Below are 27,834 nucleotides of genomic sequence, written 5' to 3'. Positions count from 1 at the left end.
TTACGTAACTGTGGGCTCCTCTTCGCTGCTTGATGATTCTTCTCCAAACACATCTTTTCCTGTTGAACTTGCAGCAGTGTTGATGCTCAGCATTTTCAAAGTGATGAGAGTAGGACTGTCACTCAAGCCTAAAAGAACCGCCCTTCTATCAGCATCAATGGTCATGCAGGAGATCTTGCTGTCTGGTGTAAAGATGGATATAACGGTACCAATTTCCAAGTTCCAGAGACTGACTTCACCTAATAAGGAAAATGTACATATATTGTATTGTGTCCTGCATAGATACTGCTTTGTTAATTCTTCTGGTCTAAGGATTGTAATAACAGCCTCTCAGGTTGGTTAAATCCATAGTTACGAAATAGAAACCAATGTTTCTGGTGGGGTGTTCTGTAATCTGAACCCGGGAGAGCAAATTTATTGTGGGTTGTTGGGATTTGCTATGACACTTGGCAAGACCAGTAAAAAAGCCCGTGCTGCTCTTTGCAATCTTGCCAGGGACTGCCCGTCCACCAATGCCTAAATGGCACTTTTGAGAGACCATCACTTGTTTTCTTTATTTTTCAGTGCAAATGGTATATTTGTTTTCATTTTCCCGTTTCTTTACAAGTATGCGAGAACACACTTTTGTCTGTCTGATATGTGCAATAACTGCTCAGAGAAGGAGTTGTGAAAAGTTTGGGGAGCCAATATCTCCCCTTTCTGGACCTCCTGGAGACTTGGGGAAGAGGTGAATGTGGGGAGAACACTGACAATTGTCAGGTCAACACTTCAAAATGAAAGGATTACATTGCCAAGTGGGAGATATTGTCGCCGTCCCCCTCTTCTGGTGCACCTACTTTACTCACTTCGGGGCTCTCTTTGACAGCTGAAACATACAATGAAATTGACAGCACGTATTGGACAGGCAAAAGTGCACACTTGCAAAAGAATGGGAAAAAGCATTATATATTTGTGTAGTCCCAAAGCACCAGGAAAAAAAGGGTGGTGAATGAAAGGGGGCTGGGACTAGGAGACAATATGGGTACTGCCACAAAGGTGCCTTGGATACAAGCTGGAGGACTTAGAGGGAGAACAAGCCATGGCAACCAGATCATCTGACAGGCATACCATGGGTGGTTATGTGAACAACCAACCGACTGGCTTATTCACCGGTTGGCTTAGCATAATGTGCAACCTGCCCTCTGTCTTGTTTAATTTATATGAAAGCAGCTCTGATTAGGAGTGGAATAAACTTACTTCCGATAAATAATAAATAAGATTCCTTTAGTTGAGTATAGTAATCACGAAACAGGTGTCTTAAAAAAGAAAGCACTAGTTCAGTGTAGAGAAAAATAGTCTGCAAATCATGGCTTGGAAATTGGGCACCTGGGTTTATGTATTCCCTTTTCTGGTTTGCTCTAGCTAGAGTTTGTTGTGATATCCAAATCGGGCAAAGGGTGATTAGAGCTAATCATTAACTGTTCCTAAATCATGGTTTGAAGTGGATGGGCAAACCATAGTAAACAAGCAATTCCTTGTTAGTATGGATGCTAATCATAGTTTGCCTGATATGGATGTCATGACAAACTATGGTTAGTGCAAACCGGGAAATTGTATAGCTTTAATTTTTTTTAAAGTATATATAAACAGATTTTAAAATGTGCAGTGTTTCAAAATAAAATATATTATCTTTCTTATATGCACAAATTTGCTTAATTATGGAAAGTCCTGGATTATAGATCAGAGGAGAAACATAAATCCAATTTACAGGCTGTTACAAGCTCTTGGGGCAATAATTAACAGGTTAAATTTTCCTTAATTTGGTCCAGTAGTTTGTAGTACACCTGGAAGTTAACCTCCAGAAAATAAATAGATAGGATGATGCTTGCCAAGTACTCTAAACCAGTGGCCTTCAACCAGTGGCTTGCGACCCAAAAGTGGGTCGTGAGATCAGTCCAGATGGATCACAGCATAGCTGTTCCGCCATGTTGAGCAATAGTAAAATTGTGAATGTGGGTCCCATGTTGCAAGTTGGGAGTCAGAGGTAGATCTCAGGTCTGGACAGGTTGAAGATCACTGCTCTAAAGAGTGAGGTGTTGCAAACGAACATTAAGACTGTCTTTGGAAAGTCACTTGCCAATGTTTCATGCAGAGACAGTGATGCTAATGTTTGGAACCAAAATCACATCCACGCAGTTAAGTTTTCTTACTGGGCTGGTGTGGTTTAAAAATATATAAGATGTTAAAAACTATGTCGACGACAGGAGTTCCCATTCCTTTTAGGTGCACTCTATAAAAATGCACCCATTTCAGTGAAAACTTTTAGAAACAACCTTTGTTGTGCCATCAACTGTTAAGCTAACCATTGATGACAAATAAATCTACTTATGGGTAAAACTTAATTGATTTCAGGCTTTATGTAACAAAAATAATACTTCGGGAAATGTCATTACATGTTTTCTAGCCTCACTGTCTCTAAAAGCTGCCAATTCAAAATATTATTTTTAACAAACCTGCAAGCAGGACAGCCTTTGTCTCATCTAATATGTGCAGTTTGCTGTTCACTGTCAGATGAAGACCTTCATAACCTTGAATTAATTTGTGCCTGTGTTTAAATGGATCCCAAATCTTGATCCTAGAAATCATGAAAGGGAAAATTTCATCAGTTTTGTAATGTTCAGTGTGAAAGACAGATTGGGAAAATACTTGTATATAAACAATGAACAAAACTTTCAGTTTTCTTCAACCTGCTCTCCTCTTCAATGAAATCTGGAGTACTGCACAGCAATCTAATTTGGGAAGACATAGTGTTAACAATCCAACCTTAAGTAAGTGGATGTTCTTTTGCCAAATACTGTTGTGGTTAATTCATACCTTATTCTTCTAACTCTTAAAACTTTTGATAACTCATTCATGTCCTCTTGTTGCTGGATTAATTGCACCATTTTCAGTTATCCTACAAAAGTCTTTGTAACCTAAGTGGCTCATACAGGAGTAGCCATCAAGGAAATGGCCCATTTATCTGCTTTTGTTTGGGAAGGAGCCAGTGTTTTAGGATGTGTAAAGACTTAGTACTAAAAATATAAATACTAGCTTGCTCTATTGCAAACAGCTTTTGAAATTTCAAGAATAGTTTGTGATGCAGGGTGGGGAGGTCATTTGCATTTGGAATGTGCAATACCATGTGCCTGCCCAAATTTGCTTCTGGTCCTTATGAACAAGTGCCTATATAACTAAACCAAAATTGTTGCATTAGGTAGTAGTAATCGAAACTTCTTGGTGCTAGGCCTGAAGAAGGGCTAGGTGGTATTTGCAATCTCTGCCACCACGAGAGATGGATACACTGAAAAGTAGCCCTTTATCTTGTGGGTCCTTTAAAATTCACTCTACATAGCAAGTCTTACCTGTGTTTTTCATGAGCTCATGGTTGAAAGCCTAAAATACAGCATACCAGAAGCTCCTGCATATGCCTTCAGATGTCTCTTGCCAAACTATCAGAAGTCGTTATTCAAAAGAACTGTGTGATTTACTGGGCAAACATAGGCTTTTTACTTACCTATTTTCCATCATCTCTCCAAAAATTATTCTACTAGCATCAGCGGTAATAGCTGTACAGCAGACATTGGGCTCGTTTTTTAATCTTTTCCTAATCTACATTTGTAAGGGAGAGAGAAAGCAATTTTAAGTATTTTGATATGCATTGACACCTGTTTAAGGGATAAATTACAGATCACCTATCCCAGCATATCAGGCTACCCTTTCCTATAGGTGACTATAGATGGTTGACTGACTGGAGTACTGCTTCATTGGAGGTAATGTTGCTCCTGTTCTTTCCCACCCTTCATTGGGGCATGTTCTTCTGTTACATTAGAACAACAATATAGGATGTAATAGTGAAGAGTTGGAAGCAAGGTGGTGGACCTGGGTGCCTGGATTGGGACAGGATGGATTTTGGACACCAGGTCCAAAAGTTCTAGAACTGGACATACTTTGTACCATTAGTTTTAAACTACTATAAGAAGAGCTTGAAAGACAGTGGTGCTCAATGTAAATCACATTAGTTAGCAAATCATTTGAAAAGTTCTGACCAGTGATCATCATCTTTAAAAGAAATGTACTCCATAACTGCAAAGCAGATAATCTACCATTGCAAAAATATTTCAGAAACAATACCTTTCCCGTGGCTAAATTCCATAGAGTTACATAGCTGACTTTCTCTTCCTCGCTGTAGTTGGAGAGCACCAGGTAATGTCCATTGTAGGTCAAGGCGGCAGTGTGTAAGAAAAGCATGGATTCTCTGCTCTCAAGAGTGTGGAGATAGGACATGGTTTCCAAGCTGAACACTGTCAGGTGATGTGCATAGTAGGAACACACTGCTACCTAAGAAGAGAGTCAGGTGCTTTTTTTAAAAAAAAGACCTTGGGTCACAAATGTATTTCTGTGAAATAATGATTCAGTGATGCTCTTTGCAACTAGCAGCTGCATAAAAGGGCTAAGTTATAGTCCTATACCCCAAAAGCTGGACAAACGTAATTAAACATTGGTCAGCTAGGTATGGAGGGATGAAAAGTGATGATGTTCACCTTTGCCACACGGACTGGCAGAATTCCAGCACCTCCTCTTCACTTTTATGCTGCCAATGAGATCAGATGCCCTCTCTTGCTCCATATATCCTTTGAGAATCCTGCATGTCTTGCGAAAGAAGGAGCATTCCTGGAGTGATGCAGCGGCTCACTCGCTAAACATCTCTAGTTCTATAAGAGCTACAGAGGTCTAATTAAGGACCCATCCACCCTATGCCCACAAAGAAATATTTCTGTCTCAAGCAGTGTGTAGTCCCCTGATAGGATGCAGGATTTATCAAAGTCATGTCAGCCTGGTTATGTTCCAGTTACAATGCGAACACTTGAGTGACAGTGCTAACATCAGGCACACCCAAAGTGCAAGCTTCTTAAAAGCAACATGTCACATGACAGCAAACAAGCCTGCAATGTTCAGCTCCTTTGTGTTCTTAAATTTAATCTAATTAACTGAACTATTAGTAAGGTTATTGCAAGTTTAATATGAATGCTATTCAGATCTTGCATATACATAATTAAAGAAGCAAGGGAGGCTAATACATTCACTCATACACACACACACACACACACTCGTTCAGGATATAAAGCTGGAGGCAGGATTATGTGGAGTAAAACTTTGCAAACCAGAAGATCCTGCAGGAGAAAGGGGTGGAGTGACATCTCTGTCTCCCTCTTACAGTAGGGTGACCATATGAAAAGGAGGAGAGGGCTCCTGTATCTTTAACAGTTGTACTGAAAAGGGAATTTCAGCAGGTGTCATTTGTATATATGGAGAACCTGGTGAAATTTCCTCTTCATCACACCAGTTAAAGCCGCAGGTGCCCTGCCCTCTTTTAAATCTGGTCACAGTATAGCTGCAGTACAGCTCCTGCAGCTTTAACTGTAGTGATGAAGAGGAAATTTCACTAGATGCGACATGCATACAGATGACACTTGCTGAAATTCCCTTTTCTATGCAACTGTTAAAGATACAGGAGCCCTGTCCTCCTTTTCATATGGTCACCCTAAGGGAGGGGGAACTCTGGATCCAACCCCTAATTTCCAAGGTATAGTTATAATTTTTAAGCACCTAAAGAAAACAAGGTCATATGCATCATAAAACAATTTTTTAAAAAAACAACAACAACCTGTCCATAGACTTGCAGCCTAAATAAAGCTGATATATGAGAAATATCCGGTTTCTTATTCAACACCTATTCATATTTAATAAATCAAGCTCATAACTGTACAACAAAATTAAGGCTGTGTGCCCTTTAACATAGAGATTCTTTAACCATTGAAGAATCTCTATGTTAAAGGGCATAAAACCCTAATTTGAAGATCTCATTTGAGAAGCCTGGTTCAATTTCAAAACTTTACTGTCTGAAATGTGTTGAAGTATACCATGCTTACAAGGCATTAAAAGAAATGTAAACTGGGGGCTTCGAGATAAGACCTTTAGTGTGTAATCACCCCGACTCATTCACAGATCTTTTTCAGAAGTGTGTGTGATGACAGCATCTTCATTGTGTGACTGTTGTATGTTTTCCTACAGCTTCTTCTGTCTTTTCCCCCCCCCCCACAAAACAAAAAGTCTATTAAGGGGGAAAAGATGGACTAGCTGTCTTTTGATTGGTGGAGCTAGGAACAGTCTGTCTGGAAGCGCCCTATTAGAATGTTAATATTTAAATAAATATAGATCTGGTTTGCATATAATGTCAATTCATGGCTTAAGCAACCCAGGAGTAAGTGAGCTCGATGCCTCCTACCCGCTTATAACCTCTGCTTTGCATCTGCTTTCCGAAACAACCCAGGAATGCCCCTTTCTGGGTTGTTAGTCTGAGGGCGTTCCTAGACGAGGCCTTAGCGCGCCTTGAGAGCCGGTTTGCCTGCTGTGCTTCCACATGACTAACAGGGGAATCTGGCTACAGGCCGCACTAAAGCCTCCTCTAACGCGCCATAAGCGAAGTCGTTATGGCGCGCCTTTCCCGCAGCTCCGGCCTGAGGCCGGGGCTGCGGAACGTCTAGAGACTTCCGTGGCTTTTTGCGGCTACTCGCTTACTCGCGAGTAGCCGCAAAAAGCCGCAGACTGGCCACAGCGCTGAGCGCTGTGTCCATCGGGCCAGGAGGGAGGATCCCGGGGGAGACGACGGGGGCTGGCACAGGGCGACGACGGAAGAGGATGGGAGATGTGACGGGGGCTGGCACAGGGCGACGACGGAGGAGGGTGGAGGGCAGCACGGGAGACGATGGGGGCTGGCACAGGGCGACGACGGAGGAGGGTGGAGGGCGGCATGGGAGACGACGGGGGCTGGCACAGGGCGACAACGGAGGAGGGTGGAGGGCTGGCACAGGGGGCGAGGGAAAGGCAGCCGGGCATGGCACAGGGGGCGAGGGAAAAGCAGCCGGGCACACGGGGCTGGCACAGGGGGCAAGGGAAAGGCAGCCGGGCACGGCACAGGGGGCGAGGGAAAAGCAGCCGGGCACACGGGGCTGGCACAGGGGGCGAGGGAAAGGCAGCCGGGCACGGCACAAGGGGCGAGGGAAAAGCAGCCGGGTACACAGGGCTGGCACAGGGGCGAGGGGAGGCCACGCATCGGGCACGGGGGGGGGAGGATGGGCGAGCGAGGGGGGAGGGGGTCATCAGGCATTGGGAGGGGGGAGATGGGGCGGGCAGGGGGCCTTAATTTTTTGGAAAAAAAACCCTTACCTTGCCTTCGGGCCACACATGGCCCCTTTAACCAAAAAAAAAAAAAAAAATGGCCGACGCTGCAGGGCTTGCGTCAGCCCTACGTGTCGGCCGTCTAGGAGGCTGGGCAGCGCGCTTTAAAGTTAGCGCGCCATCGCCCCGCCTCCCTGCCAGCTTATCCCGGCAGGTCTAGCAAAGCCCATAATGTCAGAACCTGGCATTCAGGGTTGTTGAAGGTTAAACAACCCAGAGTTTAACCTAACAACAAACCATGGGTTGTTTACCCCTCAACAACCCAGAATGCCAGGTTTGGATATCATGACTAACAATGGATGCAAAGCAGAAGTGGTGAGCAGGTGGGAGGCAGCATGCTCGCATGCTTGTGCTCAGCCTTGACAACCCATAGGTTAAACAAGTCATGGGTTGTTGATACATGCAAACCGGGCCATACAGTGCTTAGAACATTGCCACTCACCTTCTCATCTCCACTCAGAATGTACTGGTCAATAGCATTGCTCTTCTCATTAGCTAGTTCTTGCAATATTGCCGTCTTCAGTTTTGCTGCCTTTTCCCGTCTCCTTTTCTTTCCAGTCTTAGTTTCATTTCGTCTTTCCCAAGGAAGCCATAATGCTGAGATATGAGGAATATAAATACATATAATCTCTATTTCAAATACGTTTTTATTGTGGTTTTAATATCCGCATCGGATAATTTTAATAGTTGAAAGCCACCATGAGTAGTTTGGTAAGTCTGGATTCAAATTAATGTTACAGATGCAAGATTAGGCCAGGATCCAAAGGACTACTTTAGGCTCCCCCAAGGGCTTGTATGTGCTTGGTCAATTTCTTTCACTTTGAACTAATGGTGCCAAATGGCAAATCACAAACCACTTCTAAAACTCCCCTACATTTTAAAAGCTGTTTGGTATGTATCCATGTGTGTTGCCATTTGGGAGAAATCATACTTGAATATCTCTTGGGTATACTGAATAGGATTCTTTCGATCCTGACCATAGCTTCTTGTCTTGCTTTGCTAAAGTGACTATCTAACACAACTGGCAACAAATTTGTTATAAAAGCTTTTTGAGACTGGGAGAGTGGGGATGGGGTTGAGCAATAAAGAACAGCTGCTGTTCTTTTGTTGCAATTCTCCTCACCCTTGCATAGCACATTTGCTATTGATTGGTGTATGGGATGTGGTGATGATGAGAGTAGATTGGGGATTTATTGGACAAGTGTCTATGCCACACTGGAGAGCCAAGGTGGTGTAGAGTGCCAGTGTGGTATGGTGGTTAGAGTATTGGACTGGGAGTCGAGAGATCTGGGTTCTAGTCCCCACTCGGCCATGGAAACCCACTGGGTGACTTAGGGCCAGTCACAGACTCTCAGGCAAGATCTACACTACTGCTTTAAAGCGCTTTAAAGTGCTTTATAAGAGTTTTGACAACTGTTGGAGCCCAGGACACACTCCATATACCATTTTAAAAACTGTAATAAAGCACTTTAAAGCAGTAGTGTAGATCCAGCCTCAGCCCATCCTACTTCACAGGGTTGTTGTTGTGAGGATAAAATGGAGAGGAGGATTATGTACACCACCTTAGTTTCTTTGGAAGCAAAAAGGCGGGATATAAATGCAATAAAAATAAATTAGTGACAAGTTCCGCAGCACTGCTCTATTAACTATTTTCTGAACTCTTGCATCTTTCTTCCCTTTATTATTTAAAATAGCATTGTAAAAGTAGTGAACATCAGCAAGACTAACTTATTCTCTCCCCTGCCCAACCATGTTCTACTTCTTCATGAACTTCACCTCTCCTCAAGTATGGCTATTTTCCCTTTCTCTTCTGCTGCTAATAATCTGCCAGACAGTAAAAGATTCAGTGTAGCTGTCTCTTTGAAAGTACTTGTGCGGATATCATGCTAAGAAGGCAAACACAGTAACAGAATGCTTTCTTTGTGCAAAGGCAGGAGCCACACCAAGCAGAATATATCACCGTGAAATCGGTATATGGTATGTGTCAGAATGTAAGCCTATGCTTTATTAGAATGTAAGCCTATGCGGCAGGGTCTTGCTATTTACTGTTCTACTCTGTACAGCACCATGTACATTGATGGTGCTATATAAATAAATAAATAATAATAATAAATAATACTATGTATTTTAGACAAAATAGCAGATAGCTCCTTACAAAAAACCCTAGAGTAACAGCTAACTATTTGATTAACTTAAGAAAGAAAAGGTGCCATGAGCTGTTTATATTTCCAGCTTTAAAAGCTGTGTAAACTATTTGTTTTTGATTATACCACTTTTCAATTAAACATTATCAAATTTAAAATGACAATATAAGCCACTTAAAAACAACATATAACCAATGGAATCTAATAAATCAAGTACCAACGGCTAAACAACAACAACAAATTTCCCTTCCTATTAAAAGAAAATAAAGATGGAGTCATACAAACATCCTGAGGCAGGGCACTCAGTTTTTCCTCCTGCATCACGGTAAGCCCTCCTGCTTCTTGTGGGAGCTACAATACCCTCCAGAAGTACTGGAATCTTTAGCAAGGCATCCTTGATAAATCTTAATAATCAGAGAGGGTCATAATGGAAGAAGCATTCTTTGAGATAATCAGGGCCTAGTCAATTTGGGGTGTTAGGGTACCTGCTATGTCCTGGACCCCTTGAGCAACTCTTTAAGGATCTCTTGTTTCCTTAAGAGTCCCACCTTCCTCCTTTTACCTTTCCCTTCCCAGTAATGTGGGGTTTAGGCTGCAGGGTCTTGCTATTTACTGTTTTACTCTGTACAGCACCATGTACATTGATGGTGCTATATAAATAAATAATAATAATAATAGACATGGGGTGAATGACACTATAGACACTTGTAGCTTAACACAACAGTTCATTAGTAAATTAAAACAAGCAAATTACAGATAAAGGTACTTAGTAAACATAGCTGAATGATACAAAAGGCATTAAAAGAAAATAAAAGTTGCAAAAACACTATTTCCTTTCCCCTAAGTTATGCCTAGACTTCTTCAAGCTGTTTCTTTCTGCTGCTTCCTCATGCTCTGGCCTTTCCTGACTGTCCCCTGGCTGGCTCTTTTGCTCTTTTATATCCTTTTCCTCCAAAACAGAAAGTACTGTTTCAGTCTTGAAGAATGAAACTTCACTAGACAAATCAAATTTAGCTGGGAAATGGAACTACTCCTCACAGGGATACTCCCTCCCAACAGAATAACCCCAAGCCTATAAAGCCCAATCATTTTACTTTGCCTCTGTAGACCTCAAATCTTCACATGCGGTTTTAAAGGTTAAACCAGCATCTTGAATTGTATCTGGAAACAGATCAGTAGCCAGTGTAACTGCTATCTTCCAGGAGCAGGTGAACTTATCATGTCAGCCTGAAGCTGATAAAAGGCACTATTTTATTATGACTTCAAATGGGACCTCTAGAAACAGTGCTTTGTCTAGTAGCACCTCCCAAACAATAAACCTGGGCTAGATCTACTCAAGAGCTTTTTATTGGTCTTGAAGTGCACTGATAATTGTTGGGGCACATTACATATTCTATGTACTACTTTTCTAGCATTATTTCCCTCTTTTTATTCTGTATTATCCAAAATACCAGAACAGATGTCATTGTGTGTGCTAGGAGGGATAAATGCACAAGTGGGATATAGCATCACCATGATGGGATCGTAGCAATAGGACACGAGGTGTAGATCTGGCGCTGGTCCTCTTGGGCGAGAATAATCTCATCCAGAACAGGCATTTCCCCATCTAATCAGTCTACTGAGTCTCCCACACTTATTTATGTTTTGTCTGGATTAATTTTATATTTATTCATCCTGATCCAGTCTACCATAATTTCCAGTTAGGTGTTCAGAACTGCCATTGCTTATCCTGAATCAGTTTAAAAGGTGAAATAGTGCTGGATGTCATTAGCATACTGATGACACCTCATTCCAAATCCCTGGACAAACTCTTCCAATGGCTTTATGTAGATGTTAAAAACAACAACCATGAGACACATAATTGGACCTTGAGATACACTATAGAATAATTCCCACAAGGTGGAACAATAGTCATCTAGCACCAGCTTCTAGAACCTGCCCTCCAGAAAGTAGAACCACCATAAATTGGTCCTTCCTACTCTAATTTAGAAAGGCAATTCAGAAGGATACTACGGTTGATGATATTAAAAGCTGCTTGAGGGGTAAAGTGGGATCAACAGGGTCACATTCTCCCTGTCTCACTCAGTGTAGATCATCCACTAATGTGACCAGCATTCACATGGACGTACCAGAACTTCAACTTATTTACTTTTTCTCTGTGACCCATCTTCCTGTAGTATCTCTCTAAAAGCTTGCAATGCTTTCATATCTATTTATTTATTACATTTCTATACCACCCATCAGCCAAAGCTCTCTAGGCAGTTCACAAATGACGAGCTGGTTTAACAAAATATATTTTTGCACCTGTTCTATGGGTGGGTTCGCACATCAAGCTAAGCCACCCAGCAAATAAGCCATGGTGGGTTGGTGGTTCACTGAACAACTCATGGTACACTTGACAGATGATCAGGCTTGCCATGGCTTTTTCTTCCCCTCCTTCCCCCTCAGTCCTACAGCCAGCTCTGGCACGTATCCCAGGCACTTTTGCGCCAGCACCCATCTTGTTTCCTTATCCCGACCCTTTCCCCATTCCCATTGTTACCCCTTTTTGTTCACCACTTTTTTAAAGAAAAAAATGGTCCTTTGGGAGTATAAAAATGTGGTTGTCTTTATTTTTAAAATCCTGTTCTTTCTGCAAATTTGTGCAAGATCAACAGTAAAATTAAAAACAGCAAACCGGCAAAATGAGCCGGTTGCTACAGTAACTGTTCCAAAAAGTAGCCACGGAAATGGGGGAGCCAATATCTTTGCTTTCTGGACTTGCTGGAGACTCAGACCCTCCAAAGTGCCATTTGGGCATTGGTGGAGGGGCAATCACTGGCAAGAACGGCTAGAAATTACAAGGTCGCAAAGAGAAGCATGGGCTTTTTTTGTCTGTCTTGTTAAGCGGCTCTGTAGCCAATCCTGGCAACCCATGATAAAATTTCTCTCCTGGGTTTGAATGACATGATAACCCACCATGGGTATGAGCAACACTTCAACAAGCCATGGGTTCTCAGGGTGACTTGTTTGCAAAAATTAAGCCACCCTGCAGCAAATGTGCTGGATATGGACAACATGACAACCCACCATGGCCAGCTGCCCACTGCAGGTTGTCATGTTGTGTGAACCCAGGCCACAGCTAGACCTAAGGTTTATCCGTGGATCGTACAGTGGTCAAACCTGTTCATCTAGGTGACACACAGGGGATCCAGTGCTCAGGTAGGGGCGAACCCTGGATGATCCCAGGATAAACCTTAGGTCTAGCTATGGCCCCAGTCTATGGCCTAATCTACACGAAGCAGGATATTACACTATGAAAGTAGCATATAAAAGGCAGGAGCCACACCAAGCAGAATATATCACCGTGAAATCGGTATATGGTATGTGTCAGAATGTAAGCCTATGCTTTATTAGAATGTAAGCCTATGCGGCAGGGTCTTGCTATTTACTGTTCTACTCTGTACAGCACCATGTACATTGATGGTGCTATATAAATAAATAAATAAATAATAATAATAATAATGTCAATGGGCCCCAACTGTTGTCAGTGCTCTTCAATACCACTATAAAGCAGTAGTGTGACTCCTGCCTTTTATATACCGTTTTCATAGTGCTATATCCTGCTTGGTGTCGATTAGGCCTATGATTTGTTGTCTACATATGTAGATGACTGTTGGATTACAGAGTTCAAGAACAAGATAGTCTTCTGTACAATTTTCACATGTTCAACTCTGCTGTACATTTAAAATAAATTGTATTAAATAAGTGGTTTAAGTAAATACCATGGACTCTCCATGATTACTCCCTCACATTTACTAAGAAATTATCTTTATGCTTTAGCTACTATTGCTTATTGGTAATCTTGCATGAAATGATTGTTTTCAGTTTCAGCAGCACAGCCTTAAATTAGAATGAAGTGTTTGAAACCTGTTGTTTCTTTAGACAAGGCTCCTTTGTATAGTTTGATGTTTTCCTTGGACAAGGAATGGTTAGGTTGAGCAGCTTGCAAAGAAAACTTGTCCTTGTATTCTGGCCTTATTCGCTCTTTAATAAATCCTGTTTCCAAGTTCCAGATGATAAAATGGTCTCTGAAAATATAGTACAGACAAGACAAGGCAAACCGAACTTATGTCATATAACTTTCTAAAGCTTCAAGGTAATTACAGAACTAGTTTTACCTAAAGATGTGCAAGAAAATAAAATGCAATCTTTCTGATTCAGTTAATAATTCATTCTACAATTGCAAACTTTATAACCTAAGTTTAATTTCTTTATTTGGAAACATATTAACTGTCTTTCTGTATTAAAACAACCAAGGCAATTTACAATAAAACAATTTAAATCAAGTTGTATAAAGAAAGTATAGTAGGTTCAGAAACCACCTGAATTTACAAAGTCCAACCTAATGTATTTTCTAAAATTAATCCAAATTTTGGTAATATGAGACCTGCTACATCTTGTTTTTCTATTCTCATTCTTAAATTGGACTTGTGACTTCTGATTTGTGCTTGGCAGACATAGGGGTTCCATTGCTTTTTCATCCTATCATGCTTCTACAAGCATGAGTTGCTTGAATTTTGAAACTTAGAAACCTTCTAGTCTAGTCATAATGTTGGCATATCCACATTCCTTTCAATGTGATAATAACAGAAGCAAGGACTGCATTACCTTCTCATTAGCTGCAAAAACCTTACCTGTTTTCTGAGACACCAAGTAGAAGGCCTCCTTCAAGGATCCTGTACTCAGCATTTGGACAGGGGTTTATGTAAAGGCCAGTCTGCTTCTTTATGTACTTCTTTTTCAGGAGGTCATAAACTAACAGGCTCTGCAATGGCATAAAACTATATTTCTACTTCCAGTAGGGAAAAATATAGGCAAGTTATTTTCTTGGCAGCCTTTCTTAACAGCCTCGGCTTTATTGCCAACAACTGAAAAGTAAATTCTCAGTATTTATAGAACAAAGCTATGTTTGGTACCTGGAAAATGGGTCTTGGAGGATCTGCAAAGGAGGTCATTCCTTTGTCTGTTAGGACATAAAGTTTCATGTCTCTAACCAACACTATATCAGTATTCTCTATCAGCCCTCTCTCCACTCTCACAGCATTGTGTTTACACTTTGATTTCATTATGTTCCACACTGTTATGACTCCTGGACTTGTATTTTGGCACACAGCATACCTGGGGAAAGATTGCAATGAAGAGTCTTGTTACTAATATGCGCCAAAGGTTCTGCAAGTGTTGTTATTTCTGAACTGGCAGAAGGTGAGGATAGGAATGGTGGGGCAGAAGAATTTATCACGATCAGTTATCCACTACTTGCCAAACAATTCTCTCTCCATTCTTCTCTTTACATTTTAGTCCATAAAAGAAGGACATTAGTTCTATACACAGCTGCATTTTTTAGTGGCTTCATGGCATTGAATTAGGATAAGAACTGCAATATAAATCTGTACAATTGGTGGTTGACCTATAATCTGAACTGTATCCCCACGCTGTCATGAGTTGCACTTATGTTGACATATCTGTGAAAATGTAATGTTATTTCTACATCTATAGCAGCTGCCACTTCAACACAGCAAATGAACAAGAATAGAGCCTTGTTTGTACATAATGGTGGAGTTGTGTGCTGCACACGAGCCACTACCAACTTTGCTTAATCAACCTCCAATTGGCCTGGGGGTTATTACATGATATGCAAACCCAGACATGATGGGTAATTCATGGATTAAACAACCCAAAATTAACCTAAGAATTAATTGAGGGTTAACTTGGGTTGTTTAACCCATGAACAATCTGCGATCAGGCCTACTGGAGGTTGATTATGCAAAACGGCAGCAACTTGCACAAAGCAACTTGGGTAAATTAACTATTGCAGGTTAATAAACCCATGATTTGTCACCATTACATGCAAATTGGGTAAGGTATGTTATAGAAAAGGACTGCTGTAGTGGAGAATGACTCTGAACTATAATTGTTCTTCCTTCTGTGAAAAATGGCCTGATGAGAAATGTGATAATCTGGGCTGGCCTTTGGTACCAGCTTTGAGCCATAATGCCTCATCTTAGATGCCTGGTGTGGAACAACATGCAATACGTGAATTATCAGTACTGTGTGATTATTTTACTATTTTTTATCCTTCCTTTCTATTGTTTTTCCAGGGTGGTTCCACCAAAAAAAGAAAAAAAAGAGCCCTCTGAAACATCATAACAATAAAATTGCTATAATAAAATATAATAAAATTATAATAAAATAACCTAATTGAACAATAACAAGACAGTAGTTAAAAGCAGCAATTAAAATAGTGTTTTGTACCGTTTTATGTGCTAGTATATAGAACTTGATGGTTTGTTGCTCTGAATTTATTTATTTTTAAAATTCTAGACCTGATGGTTATGAAGGTAGCGTGAAAGTGTTTGGGCAGTGCCAGGGATCAGATACGTTAGATTCCTTCCATCACAGACATGCTATAACCCTTGTCTTCAGCATCAAGACCTCTGAATTTTTCTGACTGTGTGGAATGTCTAGGGTTTGCTTTTGAAAGGTGCCTGGCAGGATTTCTTGAAGTACTGTTTGCCAAGAACAATATTTAAAACAGTGATTAATACATTTGTAAGGCTGGACTTTGGGTTCTTATTACCTGGAATAGTTCTCCATTGTCACGATATCCTGAATACCGTTTGGTTTCTTTGCTTTGCTTGCAGTGACAGTCAAAGATTGGTCATTGATCTTGGAAGCCAAGTTCCAACATCGAAGGTAATTGTCTCCGTCACAGAATGCTAAACAGTATCGAAGGTCAGAGCATACACCTACATATTTATGATCATTAAAAAATGTTTTGTATCATTGTTCATCAAATTGCGATGCTGCAGAATACAGCTGCAATCATTTAATAATGGGAACATTTAACAAGACAATGGAGGGGCCTTAGCTCATTGATAGAGCACATGCTTTCCATGCAGAAGGTTGCTGGTTCAATTCCCGGTATCTCCAGGTAGGGCTAGGATGAAACCCTGGAGAGCTGCTGCCAGTTGGTGTTGATAGTACTGGACTAGCTCTAGACTAATAATCTGACATGGTATATGGCAACAAGTATATGGTGACAAGCTGCCCAAAAGTCTTTTTTCTAAGCCTAGAGACTGGCAGTGGATGCCCATAGTGAAATAATGTCAGACTGCATTTGCTCAAATACGAATTTGAGATGTGGAAGAGCCTGTGGACATACAACAGTCTATACACATAGGCTCCCCATTTAGAGCATCTACCAAAGAGGGAGGATTGGGGAGGGAGTTGGCATTGGGGGCAGAAACAGCTTTGTTCCCACTTTTATGTAGTCAGTGAACATGTGGAAGGCACTTGTGAAAGGGTGCTTCTTCTGTATTACTTCAAGTTCTGGAGCTGAGGTATGGCATTAAACATAACACTGTCTCAAACTTGAGCCTTAGGGGTGAGTTCAGGGAGGAAAGTTTGTATAAAGGGAAGTAAAAGGGAGGATCAAGAACAAACTTAAAATATAATTTGTTTGATCAGAGAAGAAGGGGTCCAACATCTCAGAGTCCTCTTCAACTAACAGCTGGACAAAATGTTTATTGACATCCACAAAGTACTCAAATATTTCAAAGCAGTTGAGTTTTCCAACCAGGCCTGAACAGATGGCAGTTACGAATTCTCACTTTGCTGTTTCCCTAGTTTTAATATTGTTTCTACTGCTCTAAGCTTCATAATGCTTTTTAGGTGAAAACCTTAAGAGACCTAAGAAAACTTTAGTAACCTAGGAGAACACTTCATGCATCTGATGAAATTGACTATAATCCATGAGAGTTTATGCCATAATAAATTTGACTTTAAGGTACCACAAGACTCATTGACTGGGTTTGGATGGCAAATTAACCCACCATGGTTTATTTCACTGAGTTACCCATGACAGCTTAGTGTGCTATCTGTGCACTGTTTTCCCCACCCATGGTGGTTTATTTCCCCCAGATATGCCACTCTGGTAACCCTTGATCTGCAGTAAGGGTTATTTTACCCATCAAGAGTTAGCATGTCTTCTGACACTCCAGCATGGATTAATGAGATCGCCTACAGATTCTCCTAGCAAGACCAGTCGAAAGTGCTGCCACCAGTCTGCTGCTCTCAGGCAATCTCTTTTTCCAAGATCTGCCTAGCAACAGACTGCACTGCCGACTACCCCCCCCCCCCGGCACACCCACTCCTTTGGAGAAGCTCCCTGCAAACTTCCAAAGGTATAAACATGCAGGGTTTTAGCTTTGCACAGAGTGCCTCCCCATGAGGGCAACCTGTGTATGAAATTTTGTCCCACTTCTGCAAACTTCCAAGGGCTTAGAGCCCCTACCCCCTTTTTGGTACACATGGCCGGAGATAAGGGAAGGGTGGGAGGGGGGCAGGAAGGCATTGATAATTGGGGCAACACGGGGGGGGGGGTAGGGGGGAGTGCAGAGAAGTGGCTAAGGATCTACATTGTGTAGAGTATGGTGAGGAACTGGCAGAAACAGCAGAAGACGCCCCTAGTGTGAAGCAGGCCTACTGGAGACAGGCAGGTGATGTAGAGGCTGCATGAGTGACAGTGGGATATGGGGTACCTGTGCGCCCAGGTGGGAGGACTATAGAGGGAGGAGGGACAGGGGAGAATAAAGTATGCAGTAGCTTATTTGTCCGATCAGGGCACATGGGGCTATTTTCAAAATAAACTACTGTGCATAGGTTGTAAACACCATGGCTTAAAGTGATGTGTGAACCCACCCAGTATTTTTAATATTGACAAATGTGTGATAAGTGCAGCATGCTTCTTAAATTTAGAATAGAAATTACTTTACAAGTTTGCAGTGTATGAAATGTAGGCATATAATTTGTATGTTATAGATAATGATTCTATGCAGTCCCCAGGTCTTCCTTGTCCTTGTCTCTTGGATTCATCCCTCCCCTGCACCAGGTTGAAAAAACTGGTACACATGTGAATGAATTGTATAAACTGTACACATTGTATGAATGGTGTTGTCTTTGTTTACTGAACTATCATGATTATATGTATTTGATGTTAGCTTCAGTATACAGATATATCTCTATTTTCAGATTATGAATTCATGGTGAACTTCTCTAGAGTCACATGGTGGTGGGTGTCACCACCAATCACCACCATATTTTGATATTTTCCTCTAGTTTTCATTGTTGACTGTTGCATCTCTCTTGCTTCTGGAATACTATAAAACACTTTTTCTATAGAGATTTTTGAACTCCCTAGAAGAGTTACTCACCACCAGCTGGGACTGAAGGAAATTTAGCCAAGTGTTTATGGTCTTCAGACTCCAGATTCCATGATACTATCTCAGTGGTGTTGGTGTTTGGGATAGGGCTGAATGCTACCAGGTGAGAGCCCAAATGATTCACAGCAAAAGTGTGAATATAATCATTGCAGCATCCTTTCAGACTATGAGCATAAGCAAAGGTGTGGACATTGTAGAGTTCTATATGCACAATCTCACGCTGTTTCATGAAGGGACACCTATAACGAGAAAATTAGTGTTGGATTGTCTGAACAGACATTAGGCTGACCCTTCCTGGGCATGTCTGAAAAGCAGTAGTGCAGAAAATAATATTAAACAAAGAGTAAAAGAAAAACTTGCATTAAAAACTACTGTGTTGTGAATAGTATATATAAATATATATATCTACAGGAGACAGTGTCATTGAATTGAACTTCAATCTAGGGGGCTTCTGGTATGGACATAGGGCTTCAATGGGTTATGTAAGGATTGTTTAACCATCACACAACGCACTGATGCCAGTTGCAGACAACACAACAAGCCGCAGTTCTAGCTTGACTAGTTACAAGCCTCCCAGCACACAACACAATCCCTCCATAAATGTGCAGGGGTGAATTGATGCAGAATCAGAGAAGTTAGAACGGTCTGTGTGTGTATGGGGGAGAATGGTTTGAAGGGGGGGATTTTTAAAATTCCTAAAAATCAAGGAATGAACAGATCTGTTTCAAACTTGGCATGGTGAAATCCCTACTTAAGAGCTATCATGGTGCCAAGTTTCATCTCTTTATCTTTAAAAATGAAAGAGCTACAAACATTTTTGTTAATTCCCACAGGCTATAATGGAGCAGTTATCCGAAAATGGAATGGAACTCCGGTGAAGCTTTGACATAACCACAGTTTAAACATGCTCACTAGTCACTTGCTGCAAAAAGGGTAGTGGCCTAACCATGGCTTAGCATGTTGTCTGAACAGGCCCAACACAGCTCATCACTAAGTAGGCATGGGTAGAATTGCACTTTTTCATATATTGACCATATTATCATGCCTCAGGAAATAAAGGTAGAGAATTTTTCATGTAAAATAGAATGCCAAACTGGAAGCCAAGAAGGAAGAGGGCAAAAAGAAGTATTTACTGGTGTCTGAGTAGTACTACCTGAAAATCACGAGGAAGTATTCCTTAGTAACAGCCACATCTTCAGCAGCTGCCATTGGTTCTTGGCTTTTCAGCTTAGCAACTACTTTGCCTTTCTTGCCACTGAAGACCATTGCTTCACTTCCACTTCTACAAGAGAGAGGGGTGAAAATATTTACGGATGCTACAAAATCAAGACCATAGGTAGTGATGATGCTCAAGTAAAAGCAAACATGCATGTGTCTCTAAAGGAGGTGCAAGTTTGAGTGTCGATAAGAATCTGAATTTTTGAAGTAAACAGGCAGAACAAATGCAGATCAAAACCTAGCATCGGAGCTTTGTTGGAGTCCTTGTTTTCAGAAATCATTCCTCTCACAAAACATTAATATTTCAAAGGCATACTTAGCCTCACCAGTTCTAAAGCCAGGTAACTTATTAGTATTCCCAAAGAGATCAAGTACTTGTCTTGCCATTGCTACATGTCTTTGGTTGGCTGCCAACCATGTTGCCTAACAAGCAGGTGCACAAAGCTTCAGATTTTATTCTTCCAAATTCCAGGTTCAAGAACATATTATACAACTTTTGCCTGTCTCTCTCTCTCTCATGCACATGCACACACAGAACTCTATCACACCTACTTTTTCTTCCTGGTATACACCCATGATTTCCACCTCCATTTCATTAGCACATCAAGCGCTGTCACTTTCACGTGTGTGCGTTATTGTGCTATTTCGCCTGTTTACTTTTTCACCTGCACTGGCTCGCACTTCCTGGTATCACCACCCCACCCCTTCTCCTTCCCCCTCCAGTTCATTGGTTCTTGTGGCTGATGGACATACTGCTGGACATGAGAGCCTTCCCCCCTCACCTTCCCCCTCACCTTGCTCTGGTTTCGTTGTCTAAAGTTTAGTGATTTCGCATTTCATCAGCTGGGCACCTCGTACAGTGGGCAAAAAAAAGAAGGAAGTTGAAACAGGTGGATGATAGAGCAATGAGAGTGGGGTTGGAGCAGCGAAAGTCTGTTTGATCAACTCAGCATACTGGAGGAGAACCACCCCACCCTCCTCTTTCGTCAGCAAGACCGCCCTTCAACGCAGATGCCCCCAAGAAGGGACGTTCTGTGACATAGCATGAGGACAGCAATACACGAGGATGGAAAATGGAAGTTTTATCCCACATGGAGAGAAAAAATACTGCACTTTCCCCACCCTAGAAAACATGGGAAATGGAGGGGAAGAGGCGAGATGACTGCAGGATAGGAACGACGTCATGTGAGGGTCGTGGGGCAAAACAGTAAATAAGGCAGGATGACAGTGCAATAAAACACTGGTGTGATGGAGCGCTCTCTCTCTCTCTCTCTCTGTCTCTCTCTCTCTCTCTCTCACACACACACACACCCGATCCTACATTATATAATTTGGATTGTGGAGGGATACTACATGTGCCATGTAATTTAGGACTGAAGCATTTAGGCATGGCAGTGCTGTAAGAAGAAACAGGAAGAATCTTGTGTTGGAGAGCACTGAAAATATGTCAAAGAAGCAGCAAAGTGGTCCCTGTAATTTGTCACAACTATAAGACTTTTCTTCATAAAATCTGCTAGATGCTGCAAACTAAGAATCCCTGAATCCATAATAATTCATTTCCATACAGTAAATAAAGTCCTATTACAAACCTAAAGGCACACAAAACGTAATCTTTTACTGAATTCTTCGATACCAGTATGGATCGGTTCTTGTGGATAGGCACTTCTTCTGTTGAAAGGTATACTTCATGGAGCAACTGGCATGAGTGAGTGAGATCAAAAACCTGAAACAATATGGCATGAAAATGAATGGGCTTGACTGGCTGCCAACCGCTTTGTATCAATTTAAAGCCATCCTGTATGTCTTGCCCTTCTTTCTTTTTAAGTCCAAATTGTGGAATGTATGATGAGGAAAAGAAAAAGTAAAACATTTGAATATACAAGGCCAGTTTGAATGTAATTAAAGGCTTGAATTCCATCTCTCCCTCCATTTTGCTGTTCCCAGAATCAGTAACAAAATATCTACAAGTGCCTGGTAATCTGTGTATGTCCTCATCCAGGAAAAGTTAGTAATTGCATAGTACTGTTGAAATTAAAACTAACACCATGGCTAGACCAGGCGATATCCCGGTGATCGCCCCAGGATCATTCCTGTGTGTCCACATGTCGCACAGGGCATCCTTGGCCTGGGATATTGCCCTACCCTTTTAGCCCACTTTTTCCGCAGTCTCAGGATCATCCCGAGAGCGTGGCATGTGTGAGCAGGCGTCATGGATTGTCCCGGCTTCTTGCAAGTAACTACGAGGAGCCAGAAGCCAGGCATGGGGCACAGAGCTCCTCAGCAGCTCTGTGCCCATCAGGGGTGGGGTGGGGGGAGTGGGGTTTTTTTTTAAAAAAAAAAACTCATGTTTTGCGGTTGAGCGCTTGCGCACTCCTTCTCCTTTAAAAAAAATGGTGAGCGCGACATCCTCTTCCTCCTGGGACGTCGCACGCCGCATGTAAACGAGGGTGACGATCCTGCGATCATAAAATTGCGAGATCGTCGCCCACCAACCCCCTCGTTTAGCCATGGCCTAAAACCCCTTTATATATATGAGTAGACATGCTGCTCCCACATTGCTCCTAGGATCATATCAAAATATCTAGCCATGTGAATCCAAGAAGCTTCCTTATAATCAGACCAGACGTGGTTCAGTATTATGTGATTCTACACTGCCCGACAATGACTCCTCAGAGTTTCAGATGGGCATCTTACCTGGAAATGTCTGCATGCAAAGGATATGCAGTGCAACTCAGCTACAGTCTCTCCCTTGATGTGATTGGGCTTTGTTTACATAAGACACAAGCAAGGCGCCTCCAAAAGGAGTGGTGTTGTATAAACCTGCAAGGAACCCCACTGTATGGACAAACATTTTTATAGATTTGTGGGAGTAACTGCAGAAGTGGTGTTAGCCATCTTACTACCGGTACATGCAAAATATTAGAGAGATGCAATTAATTATTGTATCTTTTTAAAGTATGCACATTTTTCTGGGAGTAGGGCCCATTCTCTGTAGACATACCTAAGATTACACTGACAGTTGTCTAAACAAATTTTAACAATTGATGAAATACCAGTATCATTTTAAGTCATTAAAAATCTAACGAACTCACCTGAACTTTGTGATTGCCATTAAAAAAAACAAGCAGGAGTTGTCCATTCATTGCAGATGTTAGTATTGGAGTATCCAAAAAGTTGCCAGCTGCATATACCACTCTTTCCAAGGAAAGATCCCAGACTTTAAGAGTGGTTCTGTCAGACATAGCCACCAACCTGTTCTCCAAACATACAGCAATAGCACTGATATTCTGCCCAACAGCATTCAGAGTGAAGATGGCTTTGCCAACCTTCAAATCCCACAATTTCAAAGTACCATTACTGGAGACTGTTGCAACAGTGAGTTCCTTCTGGGTTTCTCCAATTGCTGAAATTCTGTCCAAGTGACCTACAGATTTATGGCAGTACAATTTCAGAATTCTCTCAAGGGCAGAGGTGACTTCAGTGAAGTCAGTTTAATGACTTTCCTTTGAAATTCAGAGAAATGGGTAGCTCTTTCAAGCACATTTTTACATTTCAACAAGTGGAATGGGTACTTTGATGCATGCCACATTACAATTTCTAACAATCCTGCAATTCTTATTGAGATGTTTCATTTTCCAGGAAGGATGGGTGAAAATAATCAGAAGAATTCAACAGAAAAAATTCTATAGTATCTGAAGGGCTGCCTTCTTCAACATAACATGTCATACGCTAAGAGAATTTCCATAATATCTTACAGTTCATTATGAGGTTCATCAGACGAGCATTTTATCATACGCTTGCTACTGCCCACTTACAGATGTGCGTGCATCCTTTAGACGTCATCATCCACCTCCCGCTCCTTCTGATCATTTTTCCGTCGCAAAATAGACCCCTTTTAATTCATTTTTTAAAATAATGGTATGTGCCGCAATCTCCTGGTGTGTGCAGGAAAAGGAGCATGATAAAAACGGCCCCTGAATGGGCCATGTGGTCTTTATTTACTTCCTCTTTCCCAACTGGGAAGAAATAGGAAGTAATAAGGGACAAAAGTGGGGGCAGCAAACCATGGATTCTCTTTTCTGTTGAGACACTTATGTGGTGTTGCAATAGAAATTATGTTTGGAAATGACAAATGTGATGTACCCTACCCTGTGCCTGTTTACCCTACCCGGTGCCTGTCTGCATTCTCTTCCCCTCCTTATTGTTTTACCATGATTTAATTAGAATGTAAGCCTATGCGGCAGGGTCTTGCTATTTACTGTTTTACTGTTTTACTCTGTACAGCACCATGTACATTGATGGTGCTATATAAATAAATAAATAAATAAATAAATAAATAAATAATAATAATAATAATGTAGGTAGCTATTTTGCTTCTGATCCAATTATAAGATTTTGTTTAAGAAGACAAAGTACCAATGACCATAACAGCACAATGTCAGTAAACAGGCAGATTGGTCAATATAACTTCTTAGGAGCAAAGTGGAATTTTTCCATCCAAATTCCTTTGTTAGTAATGCAGAAATGGAAAGAATTTCAGATACATCAAGCAAAGCTTTCTAGAAACTATTAAATTTACAAAGGCTATAAACCAGCCTTCCCAACCTGGTGATCTCCAGATATCCAGGACTGCAACTCCTATCTTCTATGCTCCTATCATCTATACTAAACCAGCTATACTGGTTTAGGCTGATGGGAGATATAGTCCAAATCATCTGACGGGCACCAGATTAGGGGAGGCTGCCTTAACTTTCTTTTTAGCCAGTCTTATAGAAATCAGACTGCTTGGAAAATCTGCATAAATTAATCAATAAATGGTAACAGGTTAATGTCCTTTTTCACTCACCTTTCAGAAAGTCACAAAGAAGTCCACCAGGAGCTATAAGGCAGGATGTTGAAGGCACAAGAACAGGAATGGAAGATTTCTGACACTGGGACAAAAGAGCTGGCAGATAGATATATTTTTTGGGATCACCTGAATCAACATGGAATAATATATGCTAGTTATTAAATGGGCTGAATTTCAAAACCATAGCAAATATTAAATGATGCATTTTTTTATTCTGTCACCCCTAACCCTATATTCTTTAAAATTGATATAAGTTTTTCAGATGTAGGATTTCTAGTGGCAGCTGGACATCCATCTGTCAGGGCTGCTTTAAGGTGGATTCCTGAATTGAGCAGAGAGTTGGACTTGATGGCCTAATAGGCCCCTTCCAATTCTATTATTTTATGGTGATTCTATGATTCTAGTGTGCAAACCCAGTTTCCCCACCAGCAAAAGCTATTCTGTATTTTGCTTTACAGGGTAAAATTACCATGGTTTCCCTTCTAGAATTAATCAAGAACTGCACGCAACTTATAGGTCTTAAAATGTGTGATAAGTAAACTCCTCTTACCTCATGACAGAATAACTTGGAAAATATCCAAGCGATTTCTCCACCAAATCAGGAAATGGCTTAGCTGATTTTTGAACCAATCTAAATTCACTATGCTTTTACAGGGGGCGAGGCAGCTCTTCAAAACAGCCTGCTGTCCAAAGTAGCCCCCTATTCTAGGCAGCAGAGGATCCATTGTGGAATAGGTGGGCTTTTGTTCCCAAGTATTAGGGTGGCCATGTGTCCTACTTTACAGAGGGCAGTCCTCTATTTGAAGTCAACGTCTGGTTTATGGGGGAGCAGGGGCCTTGAAATTGCCCATCAACACTTTGCACCGAGACATGGATTTGGGGGCTGTCTAAATGTTGTCTTTGCCTCGGGGTGGCTCCAAATCCACACTGCGTCAATTATATGACACAGCTGCTGATTCAGAGCCACCCCGGGACAAAGAGCCAAAGATGTGCGGTGGAAAAGTCAGGAACTTACCCTGACTTTTCCTGCCTGAGTGAGGTCAGCATGGCTATTCTGTCACTGCTCCAGCACTGCGCTGGGGGTGTTCCCAGGCAGAAGGTGACCTCCCATTGGTTGCCAGAAGCTGGGAGAGTTAGGCAGGCCTGATGAGCCTAATGAGCCCACACTGCCTCATCCAGTGAGGATTATTTGCCACTACCCCATAGCAACAACACTGTGAGGTTTGGTGGCAGAGCAGTGCCAACTCAGCACCATGGAAGCAGCCTCTAAGAAAAGGCAGTCAACTGATCAGACTTCCCCACTCTGACAGGATGTACTATATTTCCATTGATATTATAGTAATTATTTCTCATTTAGTAATTATTTCTCATACATATACATACAGTACCTGGGGCCACTGGTTTGTCTGCTGCCACAATCTGATGAAGGCGACCTATCAGCTGTGAAGCCATCTGAGATGGGTCTTGTATTAAAACCTCCTTGGATAACCTGAGAGCTTCACTTAATAAAGCTAAGTCAGGTATAGTCCTATTGGGGAGGAAATGGGTCAGCATGTTCTGTTTGAATTTTTTTGATCACATAGTAATAAAATTCTAGATGTGTCTTAAGTGATTTTTATGTAGAAATAATGAAGGACTCAACTATTTGTTCTAAAGATAAGGCAAAATTAACAGGATGGAAACTAAATTTACTAGTTAATGATATGTAATTAGAATTTTGGAAGTCTATTTCAAAGGTGAGAAACCTCTGCTCTTCTAAATGTTATTGGACTACTACTACCATCATCCCTGACCATTGGCTATGCTGGCTGGGGCTGATCAGAGTTGGAACCCTCCAACGCTAGGAGGGCCACAGATTCCCCCATTTCTTATGCGAATGTAACTCTGATTTAAAGTGGATTCTTAAACCCTATTCTACCAAATCAAATGATGACGGAATTATGGTTGAGTTAGAGTTCTGTGTGTTTGTGATGGCTTAGACTTTTCCAGTTTTATTCTACTGCTCTGAACCCACCTGTCTGCACCGATAGCTGCTCTTAGATCTTCTTCCACACTAATAATTGATGAAGCCCAGGATTTGTGCAAGAGAAACTCATAATTAAAAAGACATTCTTTGATTAGAAGAGTAAGATTCTTAGATCTGATGAGGTGATATGGAGTCCCAAAGAGCTTACGAACATTAAAGATGTAGCTGATCTTGGATTCTCTTTTCAAAGCCCAGGCAAGTGGCTGAAATGTAGACAGTTCACAGCACTTCCTGAGTTCATGGGAAATTCTACCAAGGTAGTAGTCTGCAAAGGAAGCATGTAGTGATACCTGGCTATCCTGTGCCTTGAGGTATCTCTCCATACAGACATGTTTCAGAGACATATGAGCCCAATTAAAGACATATGTGTTGTCTGTTCTTTGTTCTCTCAGATGCTCTCCAAGATCTTCCAAAAGCTTCAACCACAGCACTAAAGGGAATGCTGAAATGGAGGCTTTTTGGAATTTAGTTACTTCTTGAATGACCACATCATCCATTGACATAAGGTCCAGCAGCTCTTCCTGAGTTATGCCATTTCTTGAAAGTGACACATAAGTTGCCATCCTTTTTACCACTTGTTCCCCATGGGATTTTTCCATTCGGTTCAGTGTCCATGAATACATGCCAGGTATGTCTTGTGGAAGACACACCTCTGTCTCTGGGCTGAAAGATGTCCATAAACAAGACTCCTTATAAGCACAGTGTATATAAAGTGGTAATGGGCAGGCTGTGCAAGCTTCCATTAAGTGATCATGCTGGCGTTTGGAGAGTCTTCGGCGATCCTTTTCTAACCAGGAACTGATAATCTCATTGATTTCTCCCAGTGTTAAAGGAGGTATTTGTAGAATATTCTCTTCCACTGTTGTATTCTGAAGGAAATAAGCATATTTCAGTTATCACATTGTCTTCAAATCTGGTCACAGTCAAATGAGTGGGTGTCACTTCTGCAGCCTAATACAAAACAGTCTAACTAAAATATCAGAACCAAAAAGAGATTTCACTGTATACTGCAACGTCTGCCTTTTTCATCCAGTAGACAGATTTGTGGGGTAGAAAAGCAGGTTTCCTCCCCAT

General features: G+C 41.4%; 1 protein-coding gene across 1 annotated transcript; it reads right to left on the bottom strand.

Annotated features, from left to right (window-relative positions):
- On the bottom strand, positions 1-27,834 carry LOC134404425 (uncharacterized). Its single transcript, XM_063135113.1, has 17 exons — positions 27,769-27,834; positions 26,749-27,629; positions 26,123-26,262; positions 24,732-24,860; positions 22,978-23,309; positions 21,475-21,608; positions 19,821-19,949; positions 18,659-18,906; positions 16,024-16,192; positions 14,363-14,564; positions 14,081-14,211; positions 13,314-13,474; positions 7,703-7,857; positions 4,153-4,359; positions 3,536-3,630; positions 2,493-2,614; positions 1-239 (listed from the first exon to the last, which is right to left on the bottom strand). Exons 1-17 carry the CDS (start codon positions 27,832-27,834, stop codon positions 1-3), a joined length of 3,540 nt encoding a protein of 1,179 aa, XP_062991183.1.

The sequence above is a fragment of the Elgaria multicarinata genome, chromosome 10 (assembly GCF_023053635.1).
Source record: "Elgaria multicarinata webbii isolate HBS135686 ecotype San Diego chromosome 10, rElgMul1.1.pri, whole genome shotgun sequence".
NCBI lineage: Eukaryota > Metazoa > Chordata > Lepidosauria > Squamata > Anguidae > Elgaria > Elgaria multicarinata.
This window is presented reverse-complemented; position numbering and strand designations above follow the sequence as displayed.